General features: G+C 43.0%; 1 protein-coding gene across 1 annotated transcript in view; it reads left to right on the forward strand.

Moving 5' to 3' along the window:
- Positions 1–7,216: 7,216 nt before the first annotated feature.
- Positions 7,217–14,304, forward strand: part of DYNC1I1 (dynein cytoplasmic 1 intermediate chain 1) — a 216,369-nt gene continuing 209,281 nt past the window's right edge. Inside the window, exon 1 of the mRNA XM_082479264.1 lies at positions 7,217–7,325. Within this exon, the coding sequence (XP_082335390.1) occupies positions 7,288–7,325 (38 nt within the window). The 5' untranslated portion in view covers positions 7,217–7,287. The remainder of the gene's footprint in view (positions 7,326–14,304) is intronic.

Below are 14,304 nucleotides of genomic sequence, written 5' to 3' on the forward strand. Positions count from 1 at the left end.
TTTTCAGTGCTGTGATACGGACTCTGTGCCTTTCTATCTTCCCTACTTCGGAGTATCTTTCTGGCTGCTCTTTGTTTGCTGTTTGTGTTAACGTAATCTAAACTCCTGTCAGCATTATCAAATCTGTACTGGTATTGATCATCTTGCTGGATATGGTTAGCGCTTTAGCATCATAGTTCCTGGCTTTACATTAATATATAGCAGGTAACATTTCAAATGCATTAGCTATGCAGACGACCTTTTAACTTTCCTTAGGAGCATCTCTCACGGTTGTACAGAGTCAGCGTGCTGATTACCACAGCGTGCTGAGGGTGGCATTTTAAGTGTCACTTGTCATCTTGATATGGGACCAAAAATGCTGTAGCATGCCATTGGGTATGTCCCATGACACAGACATTGCCGGGGTGTGCTAGATGCTGGGAAATGCTGAAGGGGCACCAGGCCAGAGCCAGAAGAGCATTGCTTTCATTGATGTAAATAGCCTCTAACAATTTCCCCATAATAACATCAGTTGAATCATTTTTTCCACAGCTCCCTTTGGAAAGGGACCCTGTCCGGTCCTGTCCTATCCCACTCTTTTCATTTTAATAAACACGTTTTCCGGAAGTACACTGAGCAATGTGACTAGTGTTTGACATACACGATTGCCTTATTCTTCCAACTTTTTCCATTAGGAAAGTTATTAGTTTTTGAATGTTTTGTAAATTAATTTCATGTCTGATACACTGTTTACAGGATGGTCAAAAGGGTGTGTTTCCCGTTTCTAGTAGAAGTATATGGACTGTCAGATCCCAACTGCTGTGTGTATTTGCTACATAGCCTTGATTTGGCCCGAGAGAAAGTTTTTGTGCTTGCAGAACAGATTTATTCTGTGTTATGACTGGAGAACGGAGCTGTCTCTAGCAGTGTTCAACCCAGGCTTTCAAATGCTTTTTAAAGTATTAGGGGATCTCACAGCTGTGTGTCTGAAAATAGGTTAAGGAGAGGTTGTTTACAGGAAAGGACAGGCTTGGTGTGCTCACTATCTACTACATTGCTGAAGAGCTTGCTGTAATGTTCTGTACTCGTCAGAGTTCAGATAACAACTGACAAGTTCACGTACAAGTAAAGTGGACAATTTTCTGCAGGATGGTATGAAATCTTCTTGCCAGCTGCAATTAGCATTAAGTATTATGCATAGACCTTGCAATGTGAGATATTAGAGGGGATCACTGGGACATCCTTGAAATGATGGGTTAACTTCTCAGCAAGAGGGAAGTTGTATATGTGTTATTTCCAGTTACTGGATAGTGTGTGAATGACTGTGAATGAAGTCCTAATCCAATGTCCGCTGCATTCAGTTGAATGTTTCCAGCCACTTCAGCTGTAGTCTTCGGTGGGAACAGGATCAAACTGCTGTAAGGAGAGGGCAAAATGCCACTGAAAGGAAGAAGTCAGTTTTAGGCTTCATATTTTAAAATTTTCATTCATTATAAAAAACTTTCAGAAAAGTATTTTGGAGTCAGATTTGGCCTTTGGTCAGCTTCCTACATTACACATAGATGAATTCGATGAGTTGAAAATTTTTTTCTTATGACTGTCTAACTTGAGGAAGACAGTGACCTAGGCCACCTTGACAGCAAGGAAAAATAAAACAGACATTCACATTCCTGTTTTGAAATCCTTTTCTGTGTGTGCTTTGTTCTTTCTGGCTAAAATAAGCAATACATTGTTTTTAAAATGCTGTGATGATGTCATGTCCATCATTGGTCAGGTCAAAGAAAAGAAGCACAGGATATCTGAATTGAAGAGACCAGCAGGGAGATCTGGTGCCAGGAACCAGGGGGCAGGAGAGGAGGATGAACTAACTGAGGATTCCCCCCTGTGAGTACCAACATCCAAGTGCACTCTGAGATCAGGAGGGAAGTGGGGGACACCTAACTCTGGAACTGCTGAATGACACAGCAGTGTTACCTGTCTCTTCTCCAGATGTCCTGTACCAAGTAGTAAGAAAATATTAGAAAGGTAGGATGAAGCTCTGCGTGGAAATCTGTAACACACTGGATATTGCTTTATGCAGGATCTCAGTGAAGAGAGCCTCCTTCTTATTTTCAGTCAGCTGTTGGGGCCATGGCCACTGTGTTCTGTGGGAGTTGGTGCCCATAGAGGCCAACACCACACATAGAGTTTTGCTTGAGGCTTGACACTTCTATGCATCTCTGAATAGGGTAGGGAATAGGGATAGTTTGGGGAAGAGGGGAGGCTGCCTGAATGGAAGACCTCATGCCTTATCCTTTAGGGAGGTCGTTTTTCAGTCAACTGCACATAGATGCTTACTATTTGGCACAGGGGATGTTGAGAGGTGGGAGAGCTCTGCTCAGCAGTGGAGAAAGAATAGTAGGCATGGCTGAAGTAAGGGCTGGGCTTGGAAGGCACCGGAGGCATGTTTTTGTATAAAGCCCTACGTCAGGAGCTTTGCAGATTATCCCAATCTGGGGTGGGACTGAGGAGTGTGCAAGGCTGGTTGGTCTCAGGTGGACACTAAATCCTCAGTCCCAACCCTCACTGCCTGTGGGCAGTGTTCAACACTGCATCCAGAGCCAATATCCTGTGCTTTATGTTGGAGTGGAGAGCGGTGTTAGAATTAGGGTGGAGTTACAGTTAGGGAAAGGAAGAATGAAAGGAAAATCGGAAGAACCTAGATAATGTCGTGTCCTGTGTGATCTGCATGGACATGGACAGGTCTGGTGCTGATAGTGCACTTTGGCAACATTTTCATTTACGTACTCAGGTCATGTATTTTCTTGTGGCCACTAGTCACTTCACTATTTTTACTTTAAGGATTATTTTAGATTTATGTTTAGGGAATGAAAGAAACCCAGAATGGTTTTGTACCGCCTATATAATTCAGAGTTCAGAAGAGGGTTGGTATCCATACAGGACAGTGGTTTATGATTGATTTCAGTGAAAACTTTAGTCACTAAGTATGTTAAAGGCAATGGTTTGGATTCAGAATGGGATTATGAATGGCAACCATTATGGAAGCCAAAAGGCCTCTCTCTCTAATTGCTGCCTTCACTGAATTATCAGTGAGGTGGCATCTTTTTTACGATGGCTTGAGTATGAAGCAACATACACTTCATCTCCATTTCTTCAACTTTTTTTTACTTCAAAAACTCTCAACAATATATTTAATATATTGAGACTTTTGAGGGTGACACTGCCAAAAAAACCCATCTTGAGGATGATTTTTGCTGTAGGCCTGTACCAAACTAACTATCTTAATGGGAATTTACAGTCCTAAAAATCAATCCATACAGTGGGCTGTTTTGGGGAAGGCTCTGATGATAGTCAGCAAAGAGTCTTCTGGGAGAGTAACCTTCTGTGAAAGAACCCTGATCCTATAGCCCTGAAAGACATGTCGACTGGTGGAGGGTGGCGGGATAATTGCAAAGTGCATCTATTGCACGTTTCATGTCATGCATATTCCTCCAAAACTCATTTCTCTCCCCACATCCGTGGTCTGTTATACAGCTTTTCAGAGCCAGCAGCCCATAATCTAAATTTAATTGATGAAGTGCAGCAAGGTCTGTTCTGAGGGGCATCTCATAATGCTTCTAGGAATAAAGTTAGCACAGACACCTGTTGTGTGGTCTCAGTGTATAGCCTAGCTTTTTGGATCAAGTCTTTCATTAAATCGCAATTTGTATTCCAAGGTAGAAGGGAGGGGAAGAACTTCCATGTCAAGGACCGATGGACGTATAGATAATTTTACTATTCGTAGAATCATAGAATGGTTAGAGTTGGAAGGGACCTTAAAGATCATCTAGTTCCAATCCCCCTGCCACGGGCAGGGACACCTTCTGCTAGAACAGGTTGCTCAAAACCCCATCCAACCTGGCCTTGAACACTTCCAGGGATGGGACATGAACAACTTCTCTGGGCAACTTGTTCCAGTACCTCACCACCTTTTAAGTGAAGAATCTCTTCCTAATATCTAATGTAAATCTACCTTATTTCAGTTTAAAACTGTTACCCCTCATCCTATCACTACACTCACTGATAAAGAGTCCCTCCCTATCTTTCCTGTAGGCCCTCTTTAAGTACTGAAAGGCTGCTATAAACTGTCCTCAGAGCCCTCTCTTCTCCAGGCTGAACAATCCCAACTCTCTCAGCCTGTCTTCATAGGAGAGGTGCTTGAGCCCTCTGATCATCTTCGTGGTCCTCCTCTAGGGTCGCTCCAATGGGTCCATGTCCTTCTTATGTTGGAGGCCCCAGAGCTGGACTCAGTACTCCAGGTGGGGGTCTCATGAGAGTGGAGTAGAGGGGCAGAATCACATCCCTCGACCTGCTGGCCATGCTTCTTTTGATGCAGCCCAGGATGCGGTTGACTTTCCGGGCTGAGAGCACACATTGCTGGGTCATGATGAGCTTATCATCAACCAACACCTCCAACCTTCTCCTCAGTGCTGCTGTCAATCCATTCTTCACCCTGCCTGTATTTGTGCATGAGATTGCCCTGACCCATGTGCAAGACCTTGTACTTGGCCTTGTTGGACCTCATGAGGTTCACATGGGCCCACCTCTCAATCCTGTCAAGGTCCCTCTGGATGGCATCCCTTCCATCCAGTGTGTCAACCGTACCACACAGCTTGGTGTTGCCAGCAAACTTGCTGAGGGTGCACTCAATCCTACTGTTCTTGTCGCCAACAAAGATGTTAAACAGCACTGGTCTCAGGAATTCCCTGAGGAATGCCGCTTACCACTTGGACATTGAGCTGGTGACCCCAGCTCTTTGAGTGCAGCCAATTCCTTACCCACCCAGTGGTCCATCTGTCAAATCCACATCTCTCCAATTTAGAGACAAAGATGTCGTGCAGGACAGTGTCAAATGCCTTGCGGTAGTGTAGGCAGATGGTGTCAGTTGCTCTTCCCTTATCCACCAGTGCTGTAACATCATTACAGGCGGCCACCAAAGTCATATTGCTGAGAACAAATGTTAGAGTACAAAGTAGAGAATTTTGGTTATTGGCATTGAATTAATCATCTCCATCAGCTCTTCTAGAGGTTGCTGCTGCTACAGTGTATCTTTTGGAGATGTTGCCTGCTTATTCTGCTTACTTTCACTGATCACTTGAGTCCATACTTTCCATCTTATATTTTCCTTTCATAATGATCATCCAGTTCATTATTACAGAGAAACTTTGACAAGTATTATTACAAAGAAGCTTCTAACCTGGTCTGAAAATGGTGGAATTGTCTCTGAAAATAACATGCCTAGGGAACAAGTTCTCTGTTAAACTCTTGTTGACAATACGGGTGACCTCAGTGTACTCTTGGTACAATCATTTTTGTATATTGAAGAAAGACCAACGTCTTTTTGAATATGATGAATCCTAAATTCAAAACCTTCCAGAGCTTAAGACATACTTAATTTGTTTTATTTTTGTTTCTATTGCTAGAAAGGTGCAGTTCAAAAAAAAACAAGGGTAAAGGAGTGAATTCTACTTTTGTTCATTTTCCTGTTTACTTGCAAAAATATTTCTAGAATATCATGTAACCTTATTTTAAAATGCTTTTTAATAATACTCGTTTCACTTCATTCCACAAAGAATACTTGGTTGTGTCATGTTGAATAACATTTTATGGTCTCCCCTGTCTGTAGTTTTGGAACAAACGTTATCTGTGTGAAAGGTTGCCTGCATAGATACTACTTGGGGTGAGCAATAACATAACCTCCAGGGTGAGGCAGCGCTGCCACCTATGTTCATTCACTCTCCAACAGCTCCAGACCTTTTCTGAACCCTGACTCCCAGAGAAAATTTCCCATCGCCTAGTAGAGTAGTGTTACAGTCGGTGAAATGGAAAAAAGTAGTCCCGCTTTGGAAGCAAAGAAAAGGCTCCGTATGCACCCTGTTTGTCTGGCTAGCAGCACAAATAGAAGGGCTAGTTTACCAGCTTGATGTTTCCAAGCAGCACTAGTATTTCATACCCGTGACTACCAGCCTGCTTGATCATGACTTTCACAGAAAAGGTTTACATTCCTCCCTGAATGTTAATGTTTTAGTCCTTTTTCCCCCAAACATATTCTGTTTTATTGAGTAATGAGTAATGTTTCACTATACTTCACCTCTACAAAAACCCCAAACCAGTTGACTCCAAACCAGCAAACCCAGCAAATCAACCCAAAAAGCTCTGCATTTAGTACTGCTTGTTGTTGGTTTTTCTGGTGCGTCATATTCTGATGAACAGGGAAACAAACTGCGTCCTACTGATCTGGAAAGCTTTATGATTAAAAGTTTTTGTGGAGGGAAAGGAAGATGGCTAGCTAGAAGTGACTTATCTGCATAAATTATGTCAGATTTGAACTACCTGGGTAAAGATTACATTTCTGATAATTTTTACAAAACAAATTGATAGGCTCCATTATATGAATATCATATCATGTAACATAACATGCAGCACCTAGAAGAATAATGTCAAAACCAAAGCTGTAATGTTTGAGCTACTGTGGTTTATGAGCAACCTTTGATGTAACAGTATGGTTTCTCCAGTTCAGGTTCTGTTCTGCTACTAGGTAAAGATGTACCACTGCCCATTCTGTGAACAGTAAGATTTTTGAGGATATCAATTTTCCCTAAGTATTAAACTCACATAACTTCTTTACTTCTTTTCCTTGACAGAATACTGGTGAGAACTGACCCTAGTTCTGCAAGGAACTTCAGTGCAATTCTGCACTAAAGATACAATGGGGGTAGGACAATGAGCAAGGTAGTATATTGTTATCATCTAGTTTCCAAGCAAACAGGCTGTGAGCATTTGAACTAAGTCTAGACATAACTAGAGCCTGGATTATATCTGCTGCATGACATAAACCCAAAGCTACTAGCTCACATAAATGGAAATTATTTAGTTTAAGAAAGGTATGAAAGAGGTATAAACATAGCTCAGACAGATTAGTTTCTGTCAGAAGCATGACAGTTGTAGGTGTTGATCCTTTAGAAATAGCCTATTTGTGAAAACTAGACAGCAACACAACAACATGGCATTCCGATTTTACTCTGGGAGACAGTATTTAAATATCAACTTGCAACAGAACACAATAAAATGAGAAATCTTATTTACTATTCTATGGACCTCTCCCCCTCCTTATGTCTCAATTGGTTAAGGGCACACTGTTTTTCTCATTCACAAAGTGTCAACGTTTCCGTAACACATAAACCTTTTCACAGCTTGGGAAGAAGGAGTTCCTGATTCATCTGCATTTGTCTGAGAGTTTGGCGTGCCTACACGTGACCAAGTGTCCACATGCAGCGTGATTTCTCTTTTGGCTCTGAGAAGAGATGGTAAGGGAAAATATGATATATGTGTACAGAAATAGATTAGGTATTTAGGATTCAAAACAAGCCGTTGTCAGATCTAATCTAGGCCTCTGGTCAAGCTATACTTGTTTTCTCTTTCAACACAGACAAATTCTGTAATATTTTGGGGGAAAATGAAAGCTTCCATAGGAGTTCAAGATTATTCTTCTGAAATTATTCTATGTTTTCCATGTCAAATTTCCAAATCATGCCAGTTCACACTAACTGAAAGTCTATCCCCTTGCTTAAATCAATACCAGCTAAGAAATTAATAGGGGATGGTATTGCCACTAAACGTCTGTGTACACTGCTTGTGCAAAAATGGAAGGAAATGGTTTTAGAACTGAAAAAACACCTTCTATGTGCCCGAATTTCTGGGAGTGCAACTTAAACCGTTTTAAATGAGCAACTAATCTGTCTTTCAGAAAGTTGACTTCTAGACTTATGCTGAGCAACCAGACCATACTGTAACCCCAGTCTTCGGCATAGTGAAAATATCTGCTAGAGACACGGCTGCAAAACATAAAGGCTCGTTCTTTGTGGCCCAGAAAAACTAAGTTTCTACTAACTAGAGTTTACTCCTGACGTGTGGAAAACCTTGGTGCGCACTCCACAAACATGATTTATGTGGCTGTTAAAAGAAATTTTTGTTGTAGTCATTCTTGGTAAATAACCAGAGAGAAAACTTGGAATTTAGCAAACTCCCTAAGTTAATTGTATTCTAATTTATGGAGAAGAAGCACAATTTTGTAAAAGCAGTGTTATTTTGTCTGGAGAGCAAAAATGAAATGAACAGTAAACATTATTACAGTGGATGAACTCTGGCTCATGTTCTTCAAGATATCCCACACCAGCAGGATGTCCTGACAGTTAACCCAGGCTGGGTTAGATATGCCTGTGTGGAACTGTCTGAGCTCGAGACTGTTGCTTGCTGAGATCTTGAAATGTTTTCTTCTTATAATGCTGATCCTTTTTTTTTGCCTGCGTGCTTTCAGTCATACTCAAGACTCTGATTTCTGGTTTTTATTTTTATTTGTTTTCAGTGCTTATATTTGGTCATTTGAATGTCTTTTGGTGTTCAATAAAAATGTTTTTAAAGCTTCTTTGAAGTTTAATTGCACATTTCTGAGTAGAAAGAACAAATTTTCAAGAAAAGTCTTCATGCTGCTCCAACAGTCCCTTATTTCTGCTTTTTACATTCCTGCACTGTGTCACTAGATATACAAAATCCGGTCTATCATAGCATTATTATATATGACCAACAGGCAGCCCTACAGGATGTGGAAAGTCTGTAATTACTTCGGAGGTGGCTTTATTGCAAATTCTAGAAAAGGAATCTTTCTTTTTCCTGAACATTTTGTCCACTGTTTTTCTTACTAGTCGCGGGCCAGCCCATGTTTCTGATGGTGGCAGTGATGGCTTAAAATCAAACAGGATCTTACCTACAGCACGCGTAAGATTAAAAATATAGTAGAAAGGGTCCAGTCCTAAGTCCCAAGACCAGTCCCCACGCACAAAGAGATGACCCTCGGGTGACTTGGCAAAAGGAATCTGGAGTAGTTCTGTGGATCCTGCACAAAGGACTGCCAAACCCACTGAAGTCAGTTGATGTCAACAGCATAAAACACATTGCCTAACAGGTTCACTATACAGCACAAATTTAGATAGCAATATCTGCAAAATAATAATGATAACAACACAGCAGGACATAAGCAAGCCAGGAGGTTCCTGGAGTGCATTGGTGATATCTCCCTACTCCAAGTGATAGAGGAACCAACGAGAAGAGGTGCTCTGCTGAATCTCATACTCACCAACAAGAGGCTCATTGGGGATGTGAAGATCAAAGGCAGCCTTGGCTGCAGTCACCATGAGATGGTGGAATTCAGGATCCCAAGGGTAGGGAGGAAGGTGAAACGCAAGTTCACAACCCTGGACTTCAGGAGAGCAGACTTTGGCCTCTCCACGGTTTGCTTGGAAGTCCTGTAGGATAAGTCCCCAGAGGAAAAGGAGGGGGGGGAGGAGGGCCAAGAAAGTTGGTTAATATTCAAGGATTACATCCTGCAAGCTCAAGAGTGTTCCATCCCAATGAATAAGAAGTCAGGCAAAAATGCCAGGAGGGCCATGTGGATGAACAAGGAGTTCCTGGCCAAACTCAAACACAAAAAGGAAGCCTACAGAGGATGGAAGCAAGGATGGGTAACCTGGGAGGAATACAGAAACATTGTAGGCTGACATCACTCCGATCTTCAAAAAAGGCAAGAAGGAGGTCCCAGGGAACTACAGACCAGTTAGTCTCACCTCTGTCCCTGGGGAGGTAATGGAGCGACTCATTCTGGACATCATCTCCAAACACATTGAGGAACAGGAAGTTATTGGAAGTGGTCAACATGGATTTACCAAGGGTAGATCGTGCTTGACCGATCTGATGATAGCTTTCTATGATGTTATAACTGGTTGGCTGGATGAGGGGAGAGTCGTGGACGTCATCTACCTTGACTTTAGCAAGGCTTTTGACACTGTCTCCCATGACATCCTCATTAGGAAGCTGAGGAAGTGTGGGCTAGATGAGGTGACAGTGAGGTGGATTGAGAGTTGGCTGCAGGACAGAACTCAGAGGGTCGTGATCAGCGGCACAGTCTAGTTGGAGGCCTGTAACCAGTGGTGTCCCCCAGGGGTCAATACTTGGTCCAATTTTGTTTAATATATTCATTAATGACCTGGATGAGGGGACAGAGTGTATCCTCAGCAAGTTCGCTGATGATACCAAACTGGGTGGGGTGGCTGACACCCCAGAGGGCCGTGCTGCCATCCAGCGTGACCTGGACAGGCTGGAGAGCTGGGCAGAGAAGAACCTAATGAGGTTCAACAAAAGCAAGTGCAAGGTCCTGCACCTGGGGAGGAAGAATGCTAGGCACCAGTACAGGTTAGGGGCGGACCTGCTGGGAAGTAGCTCGGAGGAGAAGGATCTGGGGGTCGTGGTAGACAGTAAATTATCCATGGCCCAGCAATGTGCCCTTGTTGCCAAAAAGGCCAATGGAATCCTGGGCTGCATAGGGAAGAGTGTGGCCAGTAGGTCGAGGGAGGTCATTCTCCCCCTCTACTCTGCACTGGTGAGGCCACAACTGGAATACTGTGTCCAGTTTTGGGCTCCCAGTTCAAGAGGGACAGGGAACTGCTGGAGCGAGTCCAGCGAAGGGCAACTAAGATGATTAAGGGCTTGGAGCATCTCCCTTATGAGGAAAGGCTGAGAGAGCTGGGACTCTTTAGCCTGGAGAAGAGAAGGCCGAGGGGAGACCTTATTATGGCATACAAGTATCTAAACGGTGGGTTGAAGGAGGATGGAGCCAGGCTCTTTTCAATGGTTCCAAGTAACAGGACGAGGGGTAATGGGCACAAGTTAGAACACAGGAAGTTCCATTCAAATACACGGAAAAAATTCTTTACGGTGAGGGTGAGAGAGCACTGGGACAGGCTGCCCAGGGAGGTTGTGGAGTCCCCTTCTCTGGAGATTTTCAAGACCCGCCTGGATGCAGTCCTGAGTAACGTGCGCTGGCCAATCCTGCTTTAGCAGGGGAGTTGGACTAGATGATCTCTAGAGGTCCCTTCCAACTCTGAAAATTCTGTGATTCTGTGATTGTCCGAGCATCCAGAGGTGAAGGTAGGAAACCTATAGCCCAAATGGAATTGAAACTGGCCAGGGATGTCAAAGACAACAAGAAGGGCTTGTATAAGTACATAGAACAAAAGGAAGATATAGGGAAAATGTGGATCTATTATTCAATGAGACAAAGGATCTGGTTACACGGGACATGGAAACGGCTGAGGCACTGAATGATTTTTTTGCCTCAGTCTTTACTAGCAAGACCTGCCTGCAGGAATGCCAAGTCTGAGAGACTAGAGGGAAAAGCTGGAGCAAGGAAGATGTAACCCTTACTGGAAGACTATCAGGTCAGATAATACTTAGGCAAACTGGACATACATAAGCCCATGGGCCCTGAGAGGATGCACTCATTAGTGCTGAAGGAGCTGGCAGATGTCATTGCAAGGCCACTCTTGATAATCTTTGATTGATCGTGGTGACTGGGAGAAGTCCCCAAAGACTGCAGAAAAGCGAATGTCACTCCTATTTTCAAGAAGGGCAAGAAGGAGAACCCAGGGAATTACAGGCTGGCCAGCCTCACATTCATCCCTGGGAAAGTGACAGAGCAGATGATCCTGGAAACCATTTCCAGGCACATGAACAACAAGAAAATCACCAGGAGTAGTCAGCACGGCTTCACCAAAAGGAAGTCATGCCTGACCAACGTGATAAACTTCTGCAATGAAATGACTGGCCTGGCAGATAAGGCAAGAGCAGTTGGATATTGTCTACTTGGACTTCAGTAAGGCATTTGGCATTGTGTCCAATAAGATCCTCATGGACAAGCTCTTGCTGTAGATGCTGGATGAGCAGACAGTGAGGTGAGCTGAAAACTGGCTGAATGGCTGGGCCCAGACGGTGGTGATCAGTGACATGAAATCTTTGCCGGACTCTCTCCAGTGTGTGCATGTCTCTTTTGTACTGAGGAGCCCAGAACTGGTCACAGTTCCAGGTGTGGCCTGAAGGGTGCTGAGGGGAAGGATCACCTCCCTTGATCTGTCCTTCAAATGCAGCCCAGGATACCATTAGCCTTCCTTGTTGCAAAGGCACATTGCTGGCTCATGTTCAACTTGATGTCCAGTGGAACCCCAGATCTTCTGCCAAGGTGCTTTCCAGCCAGGCAGCTCCCAGCATGTACTGGTGCATGGAGTTGTTCCTCCCCACGTGCAGCACTTTGCAGTTCTCCTTGTTGAGCTTCATAAGGTTCATGTCCGCCCATTTCTCCAGGCTGTCAAGGTCCCTCTGTATGGCAGCACAACCGTCTGGCATATCAGCCACTCCTAGAGTCGTGTCATCTGCAGACTTGCTGAGCTTACACTCTGCCCCTCATCCAGATCATTAATGAAGATGCTGAATAGGATTAGACCCAGCATTGACCCCTGGGGTACACAGTCAGTTCTTGGTCTCCAACTAGACTTCGGGCCACATATTTCTATGCTCTGGGCCCAGCTGTTCAGCCAGTTTTCCTTATACCTTACTGTCTGCTCATCCAGGCCGTACTTCATCAGGTTCGATATGGGGATCTTATGGGAGACAGTGTCGAAGGCCTTACGGAAGTCCAGATGGACAATATCCACTGGTGTCCCCTCATCTTTATACTTTCTTTATACTTTGCCTCTAATTTCTCTTTGCGACTCCCTCACTATGATTACTGGAGGCAGAGCTAAGTGCACCAGCGTACAGAGTTTTCAAAAAAGTGACCTCATCAAAGAGAAGATCAATTCTACTACAATTTTAAAGCCTTTAATTGAGAAGTGTAAGAGAGTAGACAATATTATCACTAAATCCTTAGAGGACGTGCGTAGGAATTAAGTCGGCTAACCTGTTGCCCTGATGGAGTGAATCGTTGCCCTGCCACCTAGTGGCAATAGGCCACTGTATAGCGGTAATTAAGTCTATGGTATTAGCTTTATTATGATTCTCACACTTCTATGAGGTGTTTTATTTTTATTTTCTATCTGTTAAAACCCCTTTGTACTAATGGAAGATCAAGCATCAATCAATGTCAAGAATTTTAATGAAAGTTCTTATATGTAATGGGAAGCCCGAATAAATAGGAGGATCAAGAATACTGAATAACTGTATTTTACTAGCAGTGTATCAAACACATCAAAACACCAATATTTGAACAAATTCAAAGTGCAGAGGTGAGAAAGGAAATAGAAGTAGTTTTTCTGTAATAAGTTATTTAGGGCTGTTTTTCTTATCTCCTAAATTAGACAAAATGTAGTGCTTAAACAAGGATTTAAATGGAAAAAAAGGGGAAAAATAGATGGTGGCTGTTCCAGTCACTCTGTTATATCATGCATATGCTCTACCCTGGAATATACCCATACGCTCTCATCTACCCATGATACCTTTCTGAAAAGTGTGATGGCTAATGATACAATGTGCGGTGAAATAATTTCTTTAGGATAATCATTAAAAAAAAAAAAAGCACATACATGAGATGAACCAGTGGAAAGCAAAGCATCTGGTCATGCCCCTAAAAGTTATTTATATTTACTGGAGAGACATGTAGTATATTGTCTAGACACATACACAAAAGTATTTTTATTTTCATCGTAGTCATGGTAAGAGGCCCATGCTGAGATGGGGATAGATTCATCTGCCTAGTGTGGAGTGTGACATATAGGTAATGGTTTCTCTTGCACAGTTTGACATTTTTCACAGATACTTACTTTTCTATTAACTCTGTATCTGCTTTATGGTAATACCAGAAACGTTTTATTTAGGTGATGGAGGGGAAAGCAGTATACCTTTATAAATCAACCTACTCTGATTAGGGTTACAAATACAAAACTCCCTCCTCAAAATCATATAGTTAGAGTGTAACATCAGCAGTGCCCTTCCAGATCTTTTACGATCTGCTTTTTTTTTTCCTGTGTGAGCCTGGCACAAGAACTCTTGGATGTGTAATGGTTGTTTAGGGGACAATTACAGAACCTTTGTAAACTTTTTACTCCTAAACTGCTTACAAGGCTTTTAGCATAATCCCATGTTATAATCATTTTGCATTGGTATAGTTGCATTAATAGGACATTAATAAAAGTTGCTGCATCTGTACTGTACTGCAAAGCCTGGCAGTTAATTTCCAAAAACTAATTCCTGCTAATGAGTTACTACTCCTGGATGCTTTTGGAGAGGCATTAACAATACGTGCCAGACATGCCAGCTGCACTGCTAGGAAGTCGTGAGACAACAGGCAAGATCCAGGAAGCACATACAGACTGCAGGCGCATGGACAGGCAATTATGTAAAAGAAGGTGTTATAGAAAACACCGCACAGCAGGTGCTGCCCAAGGAAGAAGCAGCCACACTAGT

The sequence above is a fragment of the Vanellus vanellus genome (assembly GCF_965231255.1).
Source record: "Vanellus vanellus genome assembly, chromosome: 2".
Lineage (NCBI taxonomy): Eukaryota > Metazoa > Chordata > Aves > Charadriiformes > Charadriidae > Vanellus > Vanellus vanellus.